Genomic DNA, 25,788 nt, shown 5'->3' with positions numbered 1-25,788 from the left:
GCTCAGCTCTGGTCAGTTAGTTGTGCAGTAGGCTCAGCTCTGGTCAGTTAGTTGTGCAGTAGGCTCAGCTCTGGTCAGTTAGTTGTGCAGTAGGCTCAGCTCTGGTCAGTTAGTTGTGCAGTAGGCTCAGCTCTGGTCAGATAGTTGTGCAGTAGGCATAGCCCTGCCTTGTACTGCTAGTAGTGTCCATATGAGAGAGGATAGCCCTGCCCTGTACTTCTAGTAGTGTCCATATGAGAGAGGATAGCCTGCCCTGTACTTCTACTAGTGTGCATATGAGAGAGGATAGCCCTGCCCTGTACTTCTAGTAGTGTCCATATGAGAGAGGATAGCCCTGCCGTGTACTTCTAGTAGTGTCCATATGAGAGAGGATAGCCCTGCCCTGTACTTCTAGTAGTGTCCATATGAGAGAGGATAGCCCTGCCCTGTACTTCTAGTAGTGTCCATATGAGAGAGGATAGCCCTGCCCTGTACTTCTAGTAGTGTCCATATGAGAGAGGATAGCCCTGCCCTGTACTTCTAGTAGTGTCCATATGAGAGAGGATAGCCCTGCCCTGTACTTCTAGTAGTGTCCATATGAGAGAGGATAGCCCTGCCCTGTACTTCTAGTAGTGCCCATATGAGAGAGGATAGCCCTGCCCTGTACTTCTAGTAGTGTCCATATGAGAGAGGATAGCCCTGCCCTGTACTTCTAGTAGTGTCCATATGAGAGAGAGAGGATAGTCCTGCCCTGTACTTCTAGTAGTGTCCATATGAGAGAGGATAGCCCTGCCCTGTACTTCTAGTAGTGCCCATATGAGAGAGAGAGGATAGCCCTGCCCTGTACTTCTAGTAGTGTCCATATGAGAGAGAGATGATAGCCCTGCCCTGTACACCTAGTAGTGCCCATATGAGAGAGAGAGGATAGCCCTGCCCTGTAATAGGTGAAGCCAGAAAGGGATGTTGGGGGAGCATTAGTGGGGTCTATTTACATTGTAACAAGTGCATAGGCGCTGCCCCTATAGGGCAAACCAGGAACTGCAGACATGGAGGAAACAGCAGGAGAGAGAGCAGAGAAGGAAAGGAGAGGTCAGGGTGAGAGAACAGCAGGACACCTATCAGGCTGAAGGTCAATGACTGGGGATCTGTCAGGTGAGGGAGCAGGAGCAGGCGCTGTCTTTTCCAACACTCAATAAATTCACACAATTATTTTACTTTTTACCAAATATGTTATTTGACCCCATAGAGATTGTGCAAGAAAGACAAATCCAGCACCCTAAAAAACATCAAAAATACTGCACCCTAAAAACTGCAAAAATACTGCACTCTAAAAATGGCAAAACTACTGCACCCTAAAAAACTGCAAATGTACAGCACCCTAAAAACTGCAAAAATACTGCACCCTAAAAATCGCAAAACTACTGCACCCTAAAAAACTGCAAATGTACAGCACCCTAAAAAACTGCAAAAATACTGCACCCTAAAAATGGCAAAACTACTGCACCCTAAAAAACTGCAAATGTACAGCACCCTAAAAAACGGCAAAAATACTGCACCCTAAAAATGGCAAAAATACTGCACCCTAAAAAACTGCAAAAATACTGCACCCTAAAAAACTGAAAAAAAAACAAGCAACGAGACAACAACTATTGCAAACTAATGTGAAGAAAAAACAGACAGACAATCAGGTTCGCTATATCTCTAATTATAATGAAAAATGGGAGGTCATGCGCAAAGTCATGACAAAACACTGGGCTGTCTTAAAGACCGATCCCATCCTGGCTAGGAAGGTATCTGAGACACCTCTGATGACGGCTCGTAGGGGGAAGAACCTAAAAGATCTTCTGGTAAGAAGTCATTATAGCCCCAGAATTACAAATCCATTCACGGGAGGGGGGACCGCACGGACAGGATGCTACCCATGTGGAGAATGTAGAGCATGTCCAAACATTATGAGAATAGATAATTTTAGATCAGCGGATGGGCAAAAACAGTATAAAATCAGGGATTACATCTCATGCTCCACCCGTTTAGTGATCTATTATGCCACCTGTGAATGTGACATGATCTATGTGGGGCTGACCTCGAGGGAATTGAGGGTTCGTGTCAGAGAACATGTTAGGGGTATCTTGGCAGCAAAAGAATGCTCTGACATAAGTCAACTTACAACAATCCCACGACACTTCAAGCTGCATCATAATAGCGATCCCAGGTCCTTTCGAGTTAGAGGAATCGAGAAGGTGACAGGTGGCATTAGAGGTGGGAATGTAAAAAAGATTTTAGCCCAGAAAGAATGCCGATGGATACATGTGCTGGGTAGTCTGACCCCTCACGGTCTAAATGAACAGCGGAGCTTTGTTCCATTTCAGGGAGGGCGTAAGCGGGCGCAGTATAGCTGCAGCCCGGACATGAAGGGGTGGGCAATAGGGGGTTAACAGGGCTTAGGTTAGGAGAGCATGAGGGGAACGCATGGTCAGGCTGTGAGAAAAAGGGGATGGAGCAGGGGGAGTGGGGATGCGGGCAGAGGCCAATAGGGGGGCAGGGGATAGCGTCAGGGGAGGGGAGCAAGTTGGAAGTATAAAGGCAGGGGGAGGGGTTTTCCTGCTTACCAGCTCCTCTGTCCCGGACCTGAAGCGACGTGCTGCTCCTGCTGTAATGGACCGAGAGGCTTTCTCTGCCTCCCTGTGGGAGGCCGCGGCGCGCCATGGGGCTGAATGGCTGCAGGAGCAGTTCCTGCAGGTACTAGGGGGAACGGGGGGGGCGGCAAGCTCCCAGGGTGCGCGCCCCCCCGTACGCCGCCGGCGCCCGCCGGAGCGGCTGAGCCCCGACTTGCCCCGCCGCTCCCGCCGCGTAGGGAGCCCTGTCCAGGACCCTCCAGCCCCTGCTGTCCGGTCCCCTCCTCTCCGGTCCGGCAGGGCTGCTGGGAGGAATCCCGGAGCGCGGAGGGGTTCCGGTGCGGGGAGAGAGGCACGTGCAGCAGCCTCTGCCTCCTCGGTGCCGGCTGCTGACTCGGGACCTGTTGCGGCTGGCCCCTCCCACCGGCCTGTGCAGGGGGCAGTCAGAGGAAGGAACGAGTCCTCCTACAGGCCCCATAGGAAGTCTGGGGCGAAGGTGAGCACCCGGGCCCGGCGCCGGCCTGAGGGGGTTTCCCAGGGGGGGGCACCCCTGCCAGCGATTGCAGCGGAAGTGCGGGGGGAGGTCAGGCGGTCCAGGCGGCAAGGGGCCTACCGCAGTGCTTCGCCAGCGACCGTCCCCCTGTTCAGCGGCAGCCCTAATTCGTTGCAGGCGCAGGGGCAGGGTCGGAGCCCGGCCCCTGGCGCCGGGGACATAAGTGAGGACCAGAGGGCTTCATCACCGGACGATGACATCGAGGCCGTGGAAGACGGCGAAGTTGTCAGCGATTCGCCGAGGCGCGTAGCATCCTCTGTCGCGGCTGTTCCGGCGTCCGTCCAGAGTCAGCCTGGTGAGTCACGGTCCATGTCTGTTTTGCCTGTGGCGTGTGGTGTGAGTGGTGGGGGTGCGAGTGGAGCCGGGTTTCAGGGGTCGGTCGGTGGTGGGGGTCCGTGTGCTGGTATGGGGGAGGTGGTTGCGCAGTTTTTGGCTGGTATGCGTGAGATGTGGTCGCAGGGAGCGGGGGCCCGGGGGGGTGTAGGGTCTCCGGTTACTGCCTGGTTGGGGGGTAGCGCTGCGCCTGCGTTATCATCGGCGGTCGGGGCGGCGGGTGGTGCGCTGGTGCCAGTGGCGGCGGGGACCTCCGGGGAGCGCAAGCAGGCGGAGCAACAACAGCGGGGGTGGGCGCAGCTTCAGAGGTTTCGGTGCGGTTGGATGACGCGGCGCGTGGGGAGGTGTACGTTTGCTTTGAGGGGCCCCTGGGGGCCCACCTCAAGCAGGAGGTACGGGAGAAGATTTGGCGGGGTGAGTACGTGGAAATATTTTCCCTGCTCCCCCTCGACAAATTTAATTTAGATAAGGGAAAGCCTGATGACAGCAAGAAGGAGGAGGAGGAGAAGCGGCGGTATCGGTTGATACCGCGCACTTTTTCTAACTGGCTTCAGGCTTTCGCCATTTTGGCTAGCGTGGTGGGGGAAAAGGCTCCTCAATGCTGCTCGGCCCTGTTTTGCTACCTTGACTCGATAGGCGAAGCTTATCGGGTTTACGGTGGCACGGCATGGCTGCGGTATGACGAGCAGTTCCGGCAGCGCAAGGCGGTTCGCCCATCCCTGAGGTGGGACCATAAGGATATAGCCTTGTGGATGCGGCTAATGACAGCAGCGCGCGCTCCGTCGCAGCCGTTTCGGTCTGGGGCCGGGGGTTCGGCATCATCGACCGGAACCTCGGCCGGCCAGAGGCCAGGGTGTTGCTGGCAATATAACGACGGGCACTGTCGTTTTGGTTCCTCGTGCAAGTTCAAGCATGAGTGCGGAACTTGCGGGGGGAACCACCCCCAGTCGCGATGCTTCAAGAAGCAGAAAGGACGTAGCGGAGAGACTGGCGGTAAAGGGTCGGACGCCAGTGAGCCTAGAGGCGATGCGGCCGTATCTAAATGAGTACCCTGATCGGGCGGCGGCGGAATTATTAGTGTCCGGCTTTCAGTGGGGATTTCGGATCCCCTTTTCGAGGGAGGCTCCGATTTTTCGCCCACCAAATCTGAAGTCCGCACGGTTGCGTCCGGACGTGGTGGGCGACAAATTGGGCAAGGAGGTGGCCCTGGGGCGGATGGCGGGTCCGTTTACGGACCCGCCGTGGCCCCACCTGCGGGTTTCTCCTTTAGGGCTGGTGCCCAAGAAGGAACCTAATAAATTCCGGCTAATTCACCATTTGTCTTATCCGGCGGGGTTGTCCGTTAACGATGGGATTGAGCAAGAAGTTTGCTCGGTTTCATACGTGTCGTTTGACAAGGCGGTGGAATGGGTGCGGCGGTGCGGGCCGGGGGCACTAATGGCGAAAACTGACATTGAAGCGGCATTTCGGCTCTTGCCGGTGCATCCTGAATGTTTCCATTTGCTGGGGTGTGTTTGGGAGGGGGCGTACTATGTGGACTGCTGCCTTCCTATGGGGTGCTCAATCTCTTGTTCACATTTCGAGACATTTAGCACCTTTGTGGAATGGGTGGTGCGCAGGGAGTCGGGTTTGCAGTCGGTGTTGCATTACCTGGACGACTTCCTGTGCATTGGTCCGGCACGGTCCACTTGTTGCTCCCTCCTGTTGCATACGGTTGAGCAGGTGGCCCGCAGGTTCGGCATTCCATTGGCACCGGAAAAGACGGAGGGCCCGGCTACGGTCATCCGTTTTTTGGGTATCGAGATAGACTCGGTGGCAATGGAGTGCCGACTGCCTGGTGACAAACTGGTGGAGCTGCGGGAGTTGGTGGGTTGTTTCTTGGAACTGCGCAAGGTTCGCTTGCGGCAGTTGCAATCGCTGCTGGGCAAGCTGAACTTTGCTTGCCGCATTATGCCAATGGGGCGCATTTTTTGCCGGCGGCTAGCGCAGGCCACGGCGGGGGTGCGTTCGCCGATGCATAGGATACGGCTGACGGCGGATCACAGGGCAGATTTGCAGGTGTGGGCGCAGTTCCTGGTGTGTTTCAATGGACGGTCGGTGTGGAGGGAGGAGTGGATTCGGACTGTGGATATGGAACTGTTCACTGATGCGTCTGGGTCGGTTGGGTTTGGAGCATACTTGAGTGGTGAATGGTTTGCTGGGGAGTGGCCGGATTGTTGGCGGGAGAATGGATGGGTACGTAACCTGGCCCTGTTAGAACTGTTCCCGATTGTGGCTGCGCTTGAAGTGTGGGGTGACAGGTTCCGGAACAAGCGGGTTCGTTTTTGTTGCGACAACTTGGCGGTGGTGCAGGCTGTCAACAGTCTCACGGCATCTTCCCCGCCAGTGGTGCGGTTGCTGCGGCGCCTGGTTTTGCGTGGGCTGGAACTGAATGCGTGGGTGATGGCGTGTCATCTGCCAGGGACTGCTAACTCTATAGCCGATGCACTTTCTCGTTTGCAGTTCGATCGGTTCCGTTTGTTGGCCCCGGAGGCGGAGCAACAGGGAAGCCCGTTCCGAGCTGTTTGTGGGAAGTGGCATCCGGACAGCGTTTGGTTTGATGCAGCAAGCCGTATCGGGGAGTACGTGGAGGAGTCATTCGGTGGCGTGGCAGGAGTGGCTGAGTTTCTGTGGGCAGTGGGGGGTGGATGGTGTGCGTGGTGAGCTCGTTCCCTTGTTGTTGTGTTTTATTGGTGATTTGTTTGGGGCCGGGGTGTCGGGTGCGGGGATGGTTCGGAAATTGTCAGGGTTGGCATATTGTTTTAAGTTGCTTGGGGTGCGTGATTGGACGAAGGAGTTTGTAGTCCGGCAGGCGGTGAGGGGGTATCGACGGTCGCGGGTGTCTAGGGACGGGAGACGGCCGGTGTCCTTTGAGGTTTTGGGACGATTGGTGGGGGATCTGGATGGTGTTTGTTTTGATGTTTACGAACGCCTTTTATTTAGGGTGGCCTTTTCGCTTGCCTTCTTTGGGGCGTTCAGGATAGGGGAGTTGGTCAGCTCGTCTTGTGCGGCCCTGGGTGGGATGCAGCTGGCGGATGTGGTGCTGGGGCAGGGATTTGTGTCTTGCTGGTTGCGGCGCTCCAAGACGGACCAGGCGGGTAGGGGGAAGAGGGTGCTGTTGTACGCGGTTCCCGGTTCGGTGGTGTGCCCGGTGGAGAGCGTTCGGTTGTTCAGTGCGGTTCGACCTAGGGGTGCGGGGGGTTCCTTCTTAATTCATAGAGATGGGAGAGCGCTCTCGCGCTTTCAGTTTGTGTCGGTGTTCCGGAAGTGCTTGGCGAGACTGGGCCTTCCGGCACGGGAGTTCGCTTCCCACTCCTTTAGGATTGGGGCGGCGACGGAGGCGGTTCGCTGGGGGTTGGGAGAATCTGCTGTGCGCCAGATTGGTCGGTGGGAGTCTGCTAGGTTTCGGTCCTATGTTAGGTTAGATTTGCTTTGAACGTGTTGTTTGCCCGGGATGTTGCTTTCATGTTGTTGTTGTTTTGTGTTTTGTTTTAGGCCCGGCATGCTTGGTGTGGATTCTCGGCCATTCGTATGTTCGGAGGGGGGCGTGCCGTGCTGACATCCGGGCGGAGGGAAGGCAACTGGGTTTCCCGCGGGCAGAGGTTCAGGTTCACTGGATGGGAATAGGAGGCATGCTGTGGAGTGGAGTTCTGCCGGAGGTCCACTACTATTCCAGGTTGGATAGGCCCCCTGATATTCTGGCCCTTCACGTCGGGGGCAACGACCTCGGCGTCAGAGCGTCTAGGGATCTGATTAGAGATATTAAGTGCGATCTGTTGCGTCTTTGGTCGTTGTTCCCCGGCGTGATTGTAGTGTGGTCCGAGATAGTGGCAAGGTTCGTGTGGAAACAAGCGCGCTCTATTGACAAGCTGAATCGGGCACGGGGGCGGGTTAATCGCGAGGTGTCTCGCTTTGTGGCTCGCAATGGGGGCATTGTGGTCCGTCACCGGGAGTTGGAAATCCCTACTACGGGTTTTATGGACAGTGATGGGGTGCACCTTAATGGGGTGGGGATGGATCTGTGGTCTTGTGACATTCAGGACGGGTTGGAAAAGGCCGTTGAGGTGTGGCGGGACTCGCGAGTTCAAGGGGTCGAGCTCGCTCGTGGTGGCGGAGGGGTGGTTGTGGATGGCACTGTGTGAGGAGGTGTTGGAGGTGAGATCTTGAAGGTGGCAAGCCCCTCTCCTTTAGGTTGCAGGGAGATGGGGCATGGTTGGTGGTGCTTACCGCTTAGGCGGAGGAATATTTGTTATATGGGAAGCAGTATTGGGGCATATTTGCCAGCCCTGAGTCGGCGCGGTGCGACAGGGGGACCAATATTTTCATACTGCTGCTGGGCCATCCATGACCTCCCTGATGGGTATGTTATTAGGTTGGGTGGGAGTTATCGGGGTTGAAATAGTTGGTATCATGTTTGACATGTTATTTATTTTTCAATAAAAGGCTGCTGTGGCCATTATTCCAACGTTAGCAGGTGTCATGTCTTCTTTCAAGGTAAAGGGGAGGGTATGGGGATGGGTAAGTTAAGATAATGGTGGGGATGTGTATTAAGGTTATCATTTTAGGTAACCCCCGTAATTTGCCCTGCCCCTAGTCATGTAGTCTCCTCATGTGCATTGACTTTTAATTGCACTTTATTCTTTTTTAACTCTTGTCTTTTTGTATATTTATTCTTTTAGCAATTTTGGTGATGGGTTGAATTAAATGTGATGTGGATTCCTACGGGTTATGGGAAGAATAAGAACAGAATTTTAAAAAATCATGGATGGACACCATTGGAAAAGGAGGACATACAAACTGGAATATAATGGTCTTTAAATGTATCACTTGGCATGCACTTTATATTTATTATCACTGGTATCTGATTGTAATTAGCTGTCATTTACAGCTATGGTTATTTGGGACTGTTCATAATTATTGCTAGATTTGAGATATATGTTTATAATTATGCCCACACTTTACATATACACTTTGCACTTTAATATTGAACATTTTTATATTTATTATTGTTTTGTATTTTTATGGTTGTATTGACACAGTGAGATCTTTTGCACGATTGCACTTTTTTGATGTGATTTCACATGCATACGGTATGAATATACTGATGTACATTTATGCACTTTATTCTTATATGTTTTTCACTTAATTTGATATATTTCCTATGACCAGATGTATGTACATAGCCTCCCGATAGGGAACAATGATTACCATCCGTGTACGCGAGTCCGGGGAGAATTTGGCGCAGGCGCTCTTCCAACTTGGTCTCTTGAGTCGCTGTGCGCATGTCCGCCTGCGTTCCACCGGCGGACGTGCGTTCCAGTGACGTAGGCCAGGAGGAAGCTGCGTGATCCCTGGCCACTCCTTTGACCCGCGTCGTCCCCCGGAAGGAATCCTCAACATTAGTATATATAGTGCGCTAGACATGAGTTGTATATGCCCCTTGATAAAGCGATCTGTACGCGAAACGTGCGTCGGGGTTGCGGATACCAGACACCACGATGGGTAAGCGTCTTTTTACATTATCATTTACATTGTGGATATAGGCTGACATTGTTTTCAGCGATCCGAGGCTGTGTAGATACACTGCAGGGCTAGATGTATATTGATTGTGACGGTTACATGGTATAGTGGTATATGTAAAAAAAGTTGTTATTAGAATTACGGTGGTCTGGTTATCAATTACTGCTGGATTCCCTTTTGCACTAGTTAAGAAAAAAGAGATAATTTTTTTTTTTTTTATTGATTTTTAAATCATGTTTAATAAAAATTAATATATTTTAATTAGCTTGGTGTGGTGTAATTGTTATTCTTTAAAAGCTAATCAATTATGTTGGACTAGTTATGGTATGGTCAATTATCTCCGTGGTGGTGAGACCAATATTGTTTGAGTGTCCATTGGAGCTATTGTATATAAACCCTAAAAAACTGCAAACATACTGCACCCTAAAAAACTGCAAATGTACAGCACCCTAAAAAACTGCAAAAATACTGCACCCTAAAAAACTGCAAATGTACAGCACCCTAAAAAACTGCAAAAATACTGCACCCTAAAAAACTGCAAATGTACAGCACCCTAAAAATGGCAAAAATACTGCACCCTAAAAAACTGCAAATGTACAGCACCCTTAAAAACGGCAAGATACGGCCCACTTAAAAAACACAAAAATACGGCACCCAAAAACAAAAGAAAAATACAGCACCCTAAAAGAAAAATATGGCCCCTTAAAAAACAGGAAAAAACCGGGCCAAATAGCGGTAGATGGCGAGTATATAGTGGTAGATGACGAGTATATAGTGGAAGATGACGAGTATATAGCGGTAGATGACGAGTATATAGCGGTAAATGACGAGTATATAGCGGTAAATGACGAGTATATAGCGGTAGATGACGAGTATATAGCGATAGATGACAAGTATATAGCGATAGATGACAAGTATACAGAGGTTGGAGGGGTAGGTTCCGGGCAGATACTGAACAGTGCCAGGGTATTACCGGGTATACACACCATTTCCTTGACCTTTGAACTCCACCTCCAGGACGACCGGAAGCTTTACACATGGTGGATCCAGAAGAAGTCTGGAAATATAAAGTGAGCAGAGGTGTAAGTGCTCTCCATGGTAAATGTGTACTACACCAATAGTGTGTAAGCCCCCGCCAGTATATATATATATATATATATATATATATATGTGTGTGTGTATGTGTATATATATATATGCAGTAGGGAGTGGACACAGCACTCCAGGGGCCTTGTGCGGTTGGTGCCGGCAGCGTATACCCTTGAGGACCGCGGGTATATATATATATATAGTAACACAAAGTCACTGCGGCACTCCAAAGTCCTCGTGTTCAATCGGTGCGGTTTATTTCTCCCACAAAGGGCATTAGCGACGTTTCAGCTCAATCCATATGAGTCTTTCTCAAGCTGTGCAGCCTCCATGTGTATCATCATTACTAAGTGATTACTCCCACACGTCACATGATCAACCAATAAGCAGTGAATAGTGAAAATACCTGGATCGCAGCTTGTAATTACATATATATATATAATATCATAGATGCGGAATGAGACGGAATTATCCTGTGATAAATAATATGTGAGACACAATATCCTTAGAATGTACAATGGAAGACAGGTGGGATGATCGCTCACCGGATGACGTCAGACGGCCGCAATGTGGTATAAACCTATACACCAGGCATCTGTGGGTCTTGGCTTGTGATGAAGATAACCGCGCATGCGCCAGTTGGGACCGACCAGGTAGAATGATGTGGCTGGGTCAGATAGGCGCAGGAACATCATGTGCAGCGTGACGTAGCCCATATGTAAAGCAGCAGGGCGGCTACGCGGGTAACCTTGGAAACCAGACGCTCAAGCCGGACTTCCCAGGGCATTAACCCCTTGTAGGTAAACGCATTCCTTCAATCACCCAATGGGAATCATAGTGGTTAAGGAGACACGGTCCAAAGTGCGGGCGGGTTCCCGCATAGGGCTGCGCCCTCGGACCACTGTCACCCCCGGACAGCCCAGGGGTATCTCCATTCCTGTCCAGGCCTCATCCCAGGGACTGTGGTGTAGCCAGAAAACTTACGCCGGCACGTCCGGTTTATGAACCAAGAAACCGCATCATTGCCGCAGTCACAAAGGCAGAGTGTAAATAAGAGTGTAAGAATAAAAGATGAGGATAGGTCAATTCCGGCCAAGACGTCAACCAGGCGAGTGTCCCACTCTGCTAGACTGAGAACCAGCTTGTTACTATAAGGACAAAGAGACGGTATTAATGAATACAAAATCTCATGTTATCAATGAATTATAGTAGATAAGACGTGTATGTAACCGAGCAGTAATACATGAGGTGGGGAGGGGACTGCAGGCCGACTCACCAGGGGATCCAATATACAAAAGACTTATCAATATTTATCTGCAGTAACTGGCTACAACTTTAAAATCTACATTTACCCATTTGGCCTCAATGTGTTCAAGGTGTCAATCCAGAATAATTCCCTTCTTTTTAATGATACCTGTCTGTTAGCGCCACGGGGCGGCACTGGTACCTGTCCAAACACAATGGCCGTCAGATCCCTCTCGTTATGTCCCTTTTCCACAAAATCTTTAGAGCCAGGCAGGTCAGTTCTCTGTCTGCCGATACTATAACGCTGTTGATTCAGGCGACTTTTGAAGTCAAGGGTCGTTTCTCCTATATATAATAATTTGCAGGGACATGTCGAAATATAAACCACCCAATCACTTTGGCAAGTTAGATGTTGTTTGATCTGATAGACCTGTGGGAATTTCTCCCACTTAGTAATGTGTCTACAATTCACCCATTTACGGCAGGGATAACTACCATTTTTTAGGGGGCCCAAGAGGAGGTGTGTGGTGCGTTTTTTCCTGATGGCTAGCTGCCTTGACCAGAAAATCTTTGATGTTTTTTGGTCTTTTGTACGACATCAGTGGACGATTTTGAAATTCCGGAATATCAGGGAAACTATCCCCCAAGATTCTCCAATGTTTACATAAGATTTTTTCTATGTGTTGGCTCATACCGCTGTATTGACCCACAAAGGGTATACGGGCTGATCGCACTTTTCTGACTTTTTTCATTAGGAGTTCTTCCCTGTTCATCTCCAGAGTCTCCCTCTTGTATCTAGCGGTAAGTATACGTGGATAGCCTCTGTGATGAAAATCGTCTGCTTATTCATCTATGGTGTTCTCCAATAGTGTCTGGTCCCCTACGATTCGTTTTACCCGCATGACTTGACTTTCGGGTAAGGATCTGATGGCACTTTAGGGTGATTAGAATTGTAATGCACTAAAGTGTTTTTGTCTGTGTCCTTTTTGTATAGCCGTGTGCTGAAGTGTGACCCATCTCTATACACCATCGTGTCCAAAAATTGCACTTGTGTTGTTGAATGATTTAACGTAAATTTAATATTCGGGTCAACGGAGTTGAGATATTGAAAAAAGTCAAGAAGCTCATCCTCCGTGCCTCTCCATGCCAGAAAAATATGGTCGATGTATCTCCACCAGCCCACAATGTGGTGGGTATGGTGGGATACATCGACGTGCGTACCCTCAAGATGAGAAACATAGAGGTTGGCGAAAGCAGGCGCCACATTGGACCCCATAGCAGTACCCTTGCATTGTAAAAAAATCTTTTGTCAAACATGAAAAATTCCCAGTGAGAATTAACTCCAATAAAGAAAGTAAAACTTGCTGACAGCTATCTGAGTATGTTGTCTTCTGTAGTGCTATGGCTACTGCTTGAATGCCCTTACTGTGTGAAATAGAAGTATACAAACTCCTTATGTCCATTGATGCTATGAATGTAACTTCTTCGGATCGTAGATCGCGCACCTTTGTGGGGAAATGTGTCGTGTCTTGTAAGTATGAAGGAACTTGTGTTACCAAAGGTTGTAATACCCGATCCAAGAATTCTGAAGCTTTATTCAATACTGAGCCCATCGCCGACACTATGGGGCGCCCAGGTGGATTGTGCAGACACTTGTGTATCTTAGCTAGTAGATAGAAGAGGGGCATTATGGGATGTTCCACCCAAATCAATTCCCTACATTTCTTATCTATATTCCCATTAGATACCGCTCCTTCCAACAGTTCCCTCAGTTTGGCTTTGACCATGGGTGTAGGGTCTATGTATGTATTCCTATCCGATAGTTGTTTGTACGCTTCTGCCATGTACTGTGTGGTACCCAGAACCACGACACCACCACCCTTGTCCGCTGACTTGATGGTGATGTCGTGGGCCAGGTCACCAAGTGCCCGCATTTCGTCTGCAGTCATGTTGGGGTCTGCAATGAAATCCGTGGGTGGGTGCAACCTAAGATTTTTAATGTCTTTCTTCACAACCTCTATGTAGGTTTCAATAGGACGCACAGTTTGTACAGGTACAAAGTCACTTTTGACAAATAAATCAAGATCTTTTAACAAAATGTCCACATTATGGCTGACAGTATTGTGACTAGGTGCAGACTGCTCTATGGTGTCACCCCATACACGCAATTTAATGCGGCGGAAGAACTGCCATAGATCCGTCTGTACACTGAACCAGTCCGTGGTATTACCAGGACAGAAAGTCCTTTCTCCAAGACACGCATATGTATATCCGATAATACAGAGGAAATATTTACCGCTGTCTTGTTTCCTTCTGTGAGTTCTCCCTCTGTTGGGGTGTGGGTACTCGCTGTACTGGGGGTTTGAAGCTTTTGCCCATTCTTCTTGTACCGCTGTCTCTTGCGGCCCCTCGTCTTGTTGGTTTCTTGGATGTGGTATAGTAGGGGGGATGGTCTGCTGATTGCCCCCTAAAAAACCTCAGCCGGAGAGTCTGTCTGTGAGTTGTTGCTCTGTGCACGGTTCCTCTTGTTTTTGCGTCCCGTATTAGCTTCACCCTCCAGATTCCAATTCTAGATATTGCCGTGGTCATAGTCTCATGTCTCTGCGCCATTTCCGTTTCTTAACCTCCTGCATCTCGTTTTCATGTTTGGATAGAAATTCATAGAATTTTTGCATATGTGTATTCACGTCTTGTTCCAATAATAGGGGACTTAAAGATGTCTCCAATTTCTCACTACGGATGCGTATTTCACATAGTTCTTTTTCAAGGTGATCCATATTGAGCAGAATAATGTCCGATGCATAACCGTTGGATATATCCTCAAACCGCTTTTTGAATATAGCATTCGCAGTGAAAAGAGTTGGCTTCAAGCGAGATCTCATGCCACGTGGAATACGGCCACTCTTATAATACCGGCAGTGTGGTCAGATGGTATTTCAAACCAACTTCTTTTTTGCATTCAAATTCTAGGTCACGTTTAACCCCTTAACGACAAAGGGCGTATATTTACGCCCTATTGCCGGTAAGGGAGTTAAGAGCGGGGCCGCGCGGTGACCCCGCTCTGAACCGCAGCGGCCCCGGGTGCCGCTTGTAGCCCGGGACCGCAGGTATTAGCGGGCACGGTCCGATCGCCATGCCCGCTAATACAGTAATCAGATGCAGCTGTCAAACATGACCGATTACCGGATTCAGCTTATCCCTGGTGTCTAGTGGAGGAGACACGGGACGTTATCCCGGAGGAGCGATCTCCATTTCTGAAGCCGGCCGGGGACCGCTCCAAGATGGCGCCCTCCCCGGCTTGGCACTCGTTTACTTCCGGCTGCAGCAGCATCTCATGGATCTCTGCAGCATATCTATGAGAGATCAGTGCACTTATACTAGAAGTCCCCTAGGGGGAATAACCCTAACCCCAGGGGGGAATAACCCTAACCCCAGGGGGGAATAACCCTAACCCCAGGGGGGGGAATAACCCTAACCCCAGGGGGGGGAATAACCCTAACCCCAGGGGGGGAACAACCCTAACCCCAGGGGGGGAATAACCCTAACCCCAGGGGGGGAATAACCCTAACCCCAGGGGGGAATAACCCTAACCCCAGGGGGGGAATAACCCTAACCCCAGGGGGGGAATAACCCTAACCCCAGGGGGGGAATAACCCTAACCCCAGGGGGGGAATAACCCTAACCCCAGGGGAGGAATAACCCTAACCCTAGGGGAGGAATAACCCTAACCCCAGGGGGTGAATAACCCTAACCCCAGGGGGTGAATAACCCTAACCCCAGGGGGGAACAACCCTAACCCCAGGGGGGTAATAACCCTAACCCCAGGGGGGAATAACCCTAACCCCAGGGGGGGGAATAACTCTAACCCCAGGGGAATAACCCTAACCCCAGGGGGTGAATAACCCTAACCCCAGGGGGAATAACCCTAACCCCAGGGGAGGAATAACTCTAACCCTAGGGGGAATAACCCTAACCCCAGGGGGGCTTCTAGTATAAGTGTAAAAGTTAAAAAAAAAGTGTTGTTATTAATAAAAAGCCCCCTCCCCTAATAAAAGTCTGAATCACCCCCCGTTTCCCAGGTTATAAATAAAAGTAAATAAATAAACATGTTTGCTATCGCCGCGTGCGTAATCGCCCGAACTATTAATTAATCACATTCCTGATCTCGCACGGTAAACGGCGTCAGCGCAAAAAATCCTAAAGTGCAAAATTGCGCATTTTTGGTCGCATCAAATCCAGAAAAATTGTAATAAAAAGTGATCAAAAAGTCGTATATGCGCAATCAAGGTACCGATAGAAAGAACACATCATGGCGCAAAAAATGACACCTGACACAGCGCGATAGACCAAAGGATAAAAGCGCTATAAGCCGGGAATGGAGCGACTTTAAGTGACATATATTTGTTGACAATGGTTTGAATTTTTTACAGGCCATCCGATACAATATAAGTTATACATGTTATATATCGTTGTAATCGTAACGACTTGAGGAACATATATAACAAGTCAGTTTTACCCCAGAGCGAATGACGTAAAAACACATTTCCCCCAAATAAACAAAATGCGTTTGTTTTTTTTTTAATTTCACCACACATTGATTTTTTTCTGGTTTCGCAGTGTACTTTATGCAAAAATTCAGCCGTCATTGCAAAGTACAATTAGTGACGCAAAAAATAAGGGTTCATGTGGGTTTCTAGGTGGAAAAATGCAAGTGCTATGTATGGTCTTATATACACAAGGAGGAAAAAACGAAAACGCAAAAATCGAAATTGGCTCTGTCATTAAGGGGTTAATATCATTAGCTGAAGGTACTTTTAAGAAAGAAGGATCACCTCGTGATGCCAAGACAATCCTGCTCCTCTCCTCCTCCGAAAAACTGGATCCCAGTGGGAGACGTGCTTCTATGCTTGCCAAAGTGGTCATGGTTGTGGTATTGGTGCCAGCGTCCTGGTCCATCATATAAGCAGTAGAGAGTGGACACAGCACTCAGGGGCCTTGTGCGGTTGGTGCCAGCAGCGTATACCCTTGAGGACCGTGGGTATGGATGTATATAAAATACGCATCCGTAGTGAGAAATTGGAGACATCTTTAAGTCCCCTATTATTGGAACAAGACGTGATTACACATATGCAAAAATTCAATGAATTTCTATCCAAACATGAAAACGAGATGCAGGAGGTTAAGAAACGGAAATGGCGCAGAGACATGAGACTATGACCACGGCAATATCTAGAATTGGAATCTGGAGGGTGAAGCTAATACTGGACGCAAAAACAAGAGGAACCGTGCACAGAGCAACAACTCACAGACAGACTCTCCGGCTGAGGCTTTTTTAGGGGGCAATCAGCAGACCATCCCCCCTACTATACCACATCCAAGAAACCAACAAGACGAGGGGCCACAAGAGACAGCGGTACAAGAAGAATGGGCAAAAGCTTCAAACCCCCAGTACAGCGAGTACCCACACCCCAACAGAGGGAGAACTCACAGAAGGAAACAAGACAGCGGTAAATATTTCCTCTGTATTATCGGATATACATATGCGTGTCTTGGAGAAAGGACTTTCAGTCCTGGTAATACCACGGACTGGTTCAGTGTACAGACGGATCTATGGCAGTTCTTCCGCCGCATTAAATTGCGTGTATGGGGTGACACCATAGAGCAGTCTGCACCTAGTCACAATACTGTCAGCCATAATGTGGACATTTTGTTAAAAGATCTTGATTTATTTGTCAAAAGTGACTTTGTACCTGTACAAACTGTGCGTCCTATTGAAACCTACATAGAGGTTGTGAAGAAAGACATTAAAAATCTTAGGTTGCACCCACCCACGGATTTCATTGCAGACCCCAACATGACTGCAGACGAAATGCGGGCACTTGGTGACCTGGCCCACGACATCACCATCAAGTCAGCGGACAAGGGTGGTGGTGTCGTGGTTCTGGGTACCACACAGTACATGGCAGAAGCGTACAAACAACTATCGGATAGGAATACATACATAGACCCTACACCCATGGTCAAAGCCAAACTGAGGGAACTGTTGGAAGGAGCGGTATCTAATGGGAATATAGATAAGAAATGTAGGGAATTGATTTGGGTGGAACATCCCATAATGCCCCTCTTCTATCTACTAGCTAAGATACACAAGTGTCTGCACAATCCACCTGGGCGCCCCATAGTGTCGGGGATGGGCTCAGTATTGAATAAAGCTTCAGAATTCTTGGATCGGGTATTACAACCTTTGGTAACACAAGTTCCTTCATACTTACAAGACACGACACATTTCCCCACAAAGGTGCGCGATCTACGATCCGAAGAAGTTACATTCATAGCATCAATGGACATAAGGAGTTTGTATACTTCTATTTCACACAGTAAGGGCATTCAAGCAGTAGCCATAGCACTACAGAAGACAACATACTCAGATAGCTGTCAGCAAGTTTTACTTTCTTTATTGGAGTTAATTCTCACTGGGAATTTTTTCATGTTTGACAAAAAGATTTTTTTACAATGCAAGGGTACTGCTATGGGGTCCAATGTGGCGCCTGCTTTCGCCAACCTCTATGTTTCTCATCTTGAGGGTACACACGTCGATGTATCCCACCATACCCACCACATTGTGGGCTGGTGGAGATACATCGACCATATTTTTCTGGCATGGAGAGGCACGGAGGATGAGCTTCTTGACTTTTTTCAATATCTCAACTCCGTTGACCCGAATATTAAATTTACGTTAAATCATTCAACAACACAAGTGCAATTTTTGGACACGATGGTGTATAGAGATGGGTCACACTTCAGCACACGGCTATACAAAAAGGACACAGACAAAAACACTTTAGTGCATTACAATTCTAATCACCCTAAAGTGCCATCAGATCCTTACCCGAAAGTCAAGTCATGCGGGTAAAACGAATCGTAGGGGACCAGACACTATTGGAGAACACCATAGATGAATAAGCAGACGATTTTCATCACAGAGGCTATCCACGTATACTTACCGCTAGATACAAGAGGGAGACTCTGGAGATGAACAGGGAAGAACTCCTAATGAAAAAAGTCAGAAAAGTGCGATCAGCTCGTATACCCTTTGTGGGTCAATACAGCGGTATGAGCCAACACATAGAAAAAATCTTATGTAAACATTGGAGAATCTTGGGGGATAGTTTCCCTGATATTCCGGAATTTCAAAATCGTCCACTGATGTCGTACAAAAGACCAAAAAACATCAAAGATTTTCTGGTCAAGGCAGCTAGCCATCAGGAAAAACGCACCACACACCTCCTCTTGGGCCCCCTAAAAAATGGTAGTTATCCCTGCCTGTAAATGGGTGAATTGTAGACACATTACTAAATGGGAGAAATTCCCACAGGTCTATCAGATCAAACAACATCTAACTTGCCAAAGTGATTGGGTGGTTTATATTTCGACATGTCCCTGCAAATTATTATATATAGGAGAAACGACCCTTGACTTCAAAAGTCGCCTGAATCAACAGCGTTATAGTATCGGCAGACAGAGAACTGACCTGCCTGGCTCTAAAGATTTTGTGGAAAAGGGACATAACGAGAGGGATCTGACGGCCATTGTGTTTGGACAGGTACCAGTGCCGCCCCGTGGCGCTAACAGACAGGTATCATTAAAAAGAAGGGAATTATTCTGGATTGACACCTTGAACACATTGAGGCCAAATGGGTAAATGTAGATTTTAAAGTTGTAGCCAGTTACTGCAGATAAATATTGATAAGTCTTTTGTATATTGGATCCCCTGGTGAGTCGGCCTGCAGTCCCCTCCCCACCTCATGTATTACTGCTCGGTTACATACACGTCTTATCTACTATAATTCATTGATAACATGAGATTTTGTATTCATTAATACCGTCTCTTTGTCCTTATAGTAACAAGCTGGTTCTCAGTCTAGCAGAGTGGGACACTCGCCTGGTTGACGTCTTGGCCGGAATTGACCTATCCTCATCTTTTATTCTTACACTCTTATTTACACTCTGCCTTTGTGACTGCGGCAATGATGCGGTTTCTTGGTTCATAAACCGGACGTGCCGGCGTAAGTTTTCTGGCTACACCACAGTCCCTGGGATGAGGCCTGGACAGGAATGGAGATACCCCTGGGCTGTCCGGGGGTGACAGTGGTCCGAGGGCGCAGCCCTATGCGGGAACCCGCCCGCACTTTGGACCGTGTCTCCTTAACCACTATGATTCCCATTGGGTGATTGAAAGAATGCCGTTTACCTACAAGGGGTTAATGCCCTGGGAAGTCCGGCTTGAGCGTCTGGTTTCCAAGGTTACCCGCGTAGCCGCGCTGCTGCTTTACATATGGGCTACGTCACGCTGCACATGATGTTCCTGCGCCTATCCGACCCAGCCACGTCATTCTACCTGGTCGGTCCCAACTGGCGCATGCGCGGTTATCTTCATCACAAGCCAAGACCCACAGATGCCTGGTGTATAGGTTTATACCACATTGCGGCCGTCTGACGTCATCCGGTGAGCGATCATCCCACCTGTCTTCCATTGTACATTCTAAGGATATTGTGTCTCACATATTATTTATCACAGGATAATTCCGTCTCATTCCGCATCTATGATATTATATATATATATGTAATTACAAGCTGCGATCCAGGTATTTTCACTATTCACTGCTTATTGGTTGATCATGTGACGTGTGGGAGTCATCACTTAGTAATGATGATACACATGGAGGCTGCACAGCTTGAGAAAGACTCATATGGATTGAGCTGAAACGTCGCTAATGCCCTTTGTGGGAGAAATAAACCGCACCGATTGAACACGAGCGACTTTGGAGTGCCGCAGTGACTTTGTGTTACTATATTATATATATATATATATATATATATATATATACTAGAAAATGTACCCGGCGCTGCCCGGGTATAAAGTGTCAGTGTGTTGATTAGATTTATTCTAAGGTGCCCAGGAGGCCAATTTATGCTCTTGTTTTTTTTGTTTAAGGGAAAATCGCCAGGAGCCCTATATGCCCCTATATACCTGACAGTTCTGCACTGTTTATGTAAATTGTAGCTTATGCACATTAGAAATAAACTAAAAACTTCAAACATCCGTCCTGTATACCTGTAGTGTATAGTTGGGGGGGGGCTGTAAACCTGTAGTGTACAGCTTAGGGGGGGCTGTATACCTGTAGTGTATAGTTAAGGGGGTCCTGTATACCTGTAGTGTGTTGTTGGGGGGATGTATACCTGTAGTATATAGTTGAGGAAGGCCCTGTATACCAGTAGTGTATAAATGGGGGGGGGGGGGGGCTGTATACCTGTACTGTATAGTTTGGGAAATACTGTATACCTACAGTGTATAGCTGGTAGAGGTCCTGTATATCTGTACTGTATAGTTGGGGGTCCTGTATACCTGTAATATATAGTTGGTGAAGGTGCTGTATACCTGTAATGTATAGTTGGTGGAGGTCTTCTATACCTGTAGTTTATAGTTTGAGGGTCCTAAATACCTGTAGTGTATAGTTGGTGGAGGTCTTGTATGCCTGTAGTATATAGTTCGGGGGTCCTGTATACCTGTAGTATATAGTTGATGGAGTTCCTGTATACCTGTAGTGTATATTTTGGGGGTCCTGTATACCTGTAGTGAATAGTTGGTGGAGGTCCTGTATACCTGTAGTGTATAGTTTTGGGGTCCTGTATACCTGTAGTGTATAGTTTAGGGTCCTGTATAACTGTAGTATAGAGTTGGTGGAGGTGCTGTATCCCTGTAGTATAGAGTTGGTGAAGTTCCTGTATACCTGTAGTGTATAGTTTTGGGTCCTGTATAACTGTAGTATAGAGTTGGTGAAGTTCCTGTATACCTGTAGTGTATAGTTTTGGGGTCCTGTATACCTGTAGTACATAGTTGGTGTAGTTCCTGTATACCTGTAGTGTATAGTTTTTGGTTCCTGTATACCTGTAGTGTTTAGTTTGGGGTCCTGTATACCTGTAGTATATAGTTGGTGGAGGTCCCATGCACCTGTAGTGTATAGTTTTGGGGTCCTATATACCTGTAGTGTCCAGTCACAGTGTGGCGGTATTGGTCAGGTCTGGTATGGCGGTGTTATCCATTCACAGTATGGCGGTATTGGTCAGGTTTGGGATGGCGGTGTTATCCAGTCACAGTGTGGCGGTATTGGTCAGGTCTGGTATGGCGGTTTTATCCATTCACAGTGTGGCGGTATTGGTCAGGTCAGGTCTGGCAGTGTTATTCAGTCACAGTGTGGCGGTATTGGTCAGGTCTGGTATGGCGGTGTTATACAGTCACAGGATGGTGGTATTGGTCAGGTCTGGTATGGCGGTGTTATCCAGTCACAGTATGGCGGTATTGGTCAGGTCTGGTATGGTGGTGTTATCCAGTCACAGTATGGCAGTATTGGTCAGGTCTGATGTGGCGGTGTTATCCAGTCACAGTATGGCGGTTTTGGTCAGGTCTGGTATGGCGGTGTTATCCAGTCACAGTATGGCGGTATTGGTCAGGTCTGGTGTGGCGGTGTTATCCAGTCACAGTATGGCGGTATTGGTCAGGTCTGGTGTGGCGGGGTTATCCAGTCACACTGTGGCGGTATTGGTCAGGTCTGGTATGGCGGTGTTATCTAGTCACAGTGTGGCGGTATTGGTCAGGTCTGGTATGGCGGTGTTATCCAGTCACAGTGTGGCGGTATTGGTCAGGTCTGGTATGGCGGTGTTATCCAGTCACAGTAGGGTGGTATTGGTCAGGTCTGGTATAGCGGTGTTATCCAGTCATAGTATGGCGGTATTGGTCAGGTGTGGTATGGCAGTGTTATCCAGTCACAGTATGGCGGTATTGGTCAGGTGTGGTATGGCAGTGTTATCCAGTCACAGTATGGCGGTATTGGTCAGGTCTGGCGGTGTTATCCAGTCACAGTATGGCGGTATTGGTCAGGTCTTGTGTGGCAGTGTTAAATGTGACGTCTGGAGCTATTATCTACCTATCCTGATGCTAATTGGTGAGTGAGGATGGGGCGTCTTCAGGTTTAGTGCTTAGGGCAGAAGCAGCTGGTAATACGGCCCTGTATACATGTATAGATGGAGTAGGAGGCCCTGTATACCTGTATAGATGGAGTAGGAGGCCCTGTATACCTGTATAGATGGAGTAGGGGGCCCTGTATACCTGTATAGATGGAGTAGGGGGCCCTGTATATACATGTACTGTATAGATGGAGTAGGGGGTCCTGTATACACGTACTGTTTAGATGGAGTAGGGGGACCTGTATATACATGTAGTGTATAGATGGAGTAGGGGGTCCTGTATACACGTCCTGTATAGATGGAGTAGGGGGTCCTGTATACATGTAGTGTATAGATGGAGTAGGGGGTCCTGTATACATGTACTGTATAGATGGAGTAGGGTGTCCTGCATACCTGTACTGTATAGATGGAGTAGGGGGCCCTGTATATACATGTACTGTATAGATGGAGTAGAGGGTCCTGTATACACGTACTGTATAGATGGAGTAGGGGGCCCTGTATATACATGTACTGTATAGATGGAGTAGGGGGCCCTGTATATACATGTACTGTATAGATGGAGTAGGGGGTCCTGTAGACATGTACTGTATAGATGGAGTAGGGGGCCCTGTATACATGTACTGTATAGATGGAGTAGGGTGTCCTGTATACATGTACTGTATAGATGGAGTAGGGGGCCCTGTATATACATGTACTGTATAGATGGAGTAGAGGGTCCTGTATACACGTACTGTATAGATGGAGTAGGGGGACCTGTATATACATGTACTGTTTAGATGGAGTAGGGGGCCCTGTATATACATGTACTGTATAGATGGAGTAGGGGATCCTGTAGACATGTACTGTATAGATGGAGTAGGGGGTCCTGTATACATGTACTGTATAGATGGAGTAGGGGGTCCTGTATACATGTACCGTATAGATGGAGTAGGGGGTCCTGTATACCTGTCCTGTATAGATGGAGTAGGGGGACCTGTATATACATGTACTGCATAGATGGCGTAGGGGGCCCTGTATATACATGTACTGTATAGATGGAGTAGGGGGTCCTGTATACATGTCCTGTTTAGATGGAGTAGGGGGTCCTGTATACCTGTACTGTATAGATGGAGTAGGGGGCCCTGTATATACATGTACTGTATAGATGGAGTAGGGGGCCCTGTATATATGTACTGTATAGATGGAGTAGGGGGTCCTGTATACATGTACTGTTTATATGGAGTAGGGGGTCCTGTATACATGTACTGTATAGATGGAGTAGAAGGTCCTGTATACATGTACTGTAAAAATGGAGTAGGGGGTCCTGTATACATGTCCTGTATAGATGGAGTAGGGGGTCCTGTATACATGTACTGTATAGATGGAGTAGGGGGTCCTGTATATACATGTACTGTATAGATGGAGTAGGGGGCCCTGTATATATGTACTGTATAGATGGAGTAGGGGGTCCTGTATACATGTACTGTTTATATGGAGTAGGGGGTCCTGTATACATGTACTGTATAGATGGAGTAGAAGGTCCTGTATACATGTACTGTAAAAATGGAGTAGGGGGTCCTGTATACATGTCCTGTATAGATGGAGTAGGGGGTCCTGTATACATGTACTGTATAGATGGAGTAGGGGGTCCTGTATACATGTACTGTATAGATGGAGTAAGGGGTCCTGTATACATGTACTGTATAGATGGAGTAGGGGGTCTACCAGTTATTACTGTGGATGTTGTGAGGCAGCTTCCCTAGCAACCACAGCTCCCTGTGAAAATGAAAGTAGTAATCCTATTGGTTGCTAAGGCTTCCAACTGCCATTTACTGCTGGGCAGCTGCAGCTAATTATCACCTGTGTGCAGTGAGGAGATTTTCCCATTCATCTCTATGGGGCGCCGCTCTTTCCCCTCCCCCTCCCCTCCTGTACATCTGGCGGGGACGGGACCTTCGCTAAAACCTTCCGGGGCACCCAATGTATCTGTGGGCCAAATTTGGGGGTCAAATGGTTCAGGCGTTTGGAAGTCTATACGGGACAGACGGACAGACAGAAGGACAGACAGACAGACTTTCATTTTTATGATATAGATATATATTATATACATACAGCTCTCAGTATATATTACATACAGTATACAGCTCTCAGGATATATAAATATATTACATACAGTATACAGCCCTCACTATATATATTACATACAGTATACAGCTCTCAGGATATATATTACATACGGTGTATACGGCTCTCAGTATATATATATTACATACAGTATACGGCTCTCAGTATATATTACATACAGTATATGGCTCTCAGTATATATATATATATATATATATTACATACAGTATACAGCTCTCAGGATATATATATATTACATACAGTATACAGCTCTCACTATATATATTACATACGGTGTATACGGCTCTCAGTATATATATTTCCCTGGACGTCCTTCGGCAGCACAGTATGGGTTAAAGTCTATCCCCTACAAGGAGGCAGAAGAGACATAATCAGTAGTAATGAATCAATTAAGTGTAGGACCTCCTCTATAAAACCCCCACAGAGACACAGAGACACAGAGAGACTGAAACACAGAGACACAGAGAGACTGAAACACTGAGACACAGAGAGACTGAAACACAGAGACACAGAGAGACTGAAACACAGAGACACAGAGACACAAAGACACAGAGAGACTGAAACACAGAGACACAAAGACACAGAGAGACTGAAACACTGAGACACAGAGAGACTGAAACACAGAGACACAGAGAGACTGAAACACTGAGACACAGAGAGACTGAAACACTGAGACACAGAGAGACTGAAACACAGAGACACAGAGACACAGAGAGACTGAAACACAGAGACACAGAGAGACTGAAACACAGAGACACAGAGACACAGAGAGACTGAAACACTGAGACACAGAGAGACTGAAACACTGAGACACAGAGAGACTGAAACACAGAGACACAGAGACACAGAGAGACTGAAACACAGAGACACAGAGAGACTGAAACACAGAGACACAGAGACACAGAGAGACTGAAACACTGAGACACAGAGAGACTGAAACACTGAGACACAGAGAGACTGAAACACAGAGACACAGAGAGACTGAAACACTGAGACACAGAGAGACTGAAACACAGAGACACAGAGACACAGAGAGACTGAAACACAGAGACACAGAGAGACTGAAACACAGAGACACAGAGACACAGAGAGACTGAAACACTGAGACACAGAGAGACTGAAACACTGAGACACAGAGACACAGAGAGACTGAAACACAGAGACACAGAGACACAGAGAGACTGAAACACAGACACAGAGAGACTGAAACACAGAGACACAGAGAGACTGAGTTTTTTTCTTCTGCACTTGATGAAGAGACAGTTA

At 48.0% G+C, this 25,788-nt stretch overlaps 1 protein-coding gene across 2 annotated transcripts in view; it reads right to left on the bottom strand.

Annotated features, from left to right (window-relative positions):
* Positions 1–25,788, bottom strand: part of LOC138801701 (phosphatidylserine decarboxylase proenzyme, mitochondrial-like) — a 112,853-nt gene that overhangs the window by 71,542 nt on the left and 15,523 nt on the right. For both annotated transcript variants that reach the window (XM_069984779.1, XM_069984778.1), the window contains exon 2: positions 10,026–10,096. In XM_069984779.1, the coding sequence (XP_069840880.1) occupies positions 10,026–10,078 (53 nt within the window). In that variant the 5' untranslated portion in view covers positions 10,079–10,096. The remainder of the gene's footprint in view (positions 1–10,025; positions 10,097–25,788) is intronic.

The sequence above is a fragment of the Dendropsophus ebraccatus genome, chromosome 9, assembly GCF_027789765.1.
Source record: "Dendropsophus ebraccatus isolate aDenEbr1 chromosome 9, aDenEbr1.pat, whole genome shotgun sequence".
NCBI classification, from domain to species: Eukaryota; Metazoa; Chordata; class Amphibia; order Anura; family Hylidae; genus Dendropsophus; species Dendropsophus ebraccatus.
Note: the sequence above shows the minus strand (reverse complement) of the source record. Positions and strands in the feature narration are given on the sequence as shown.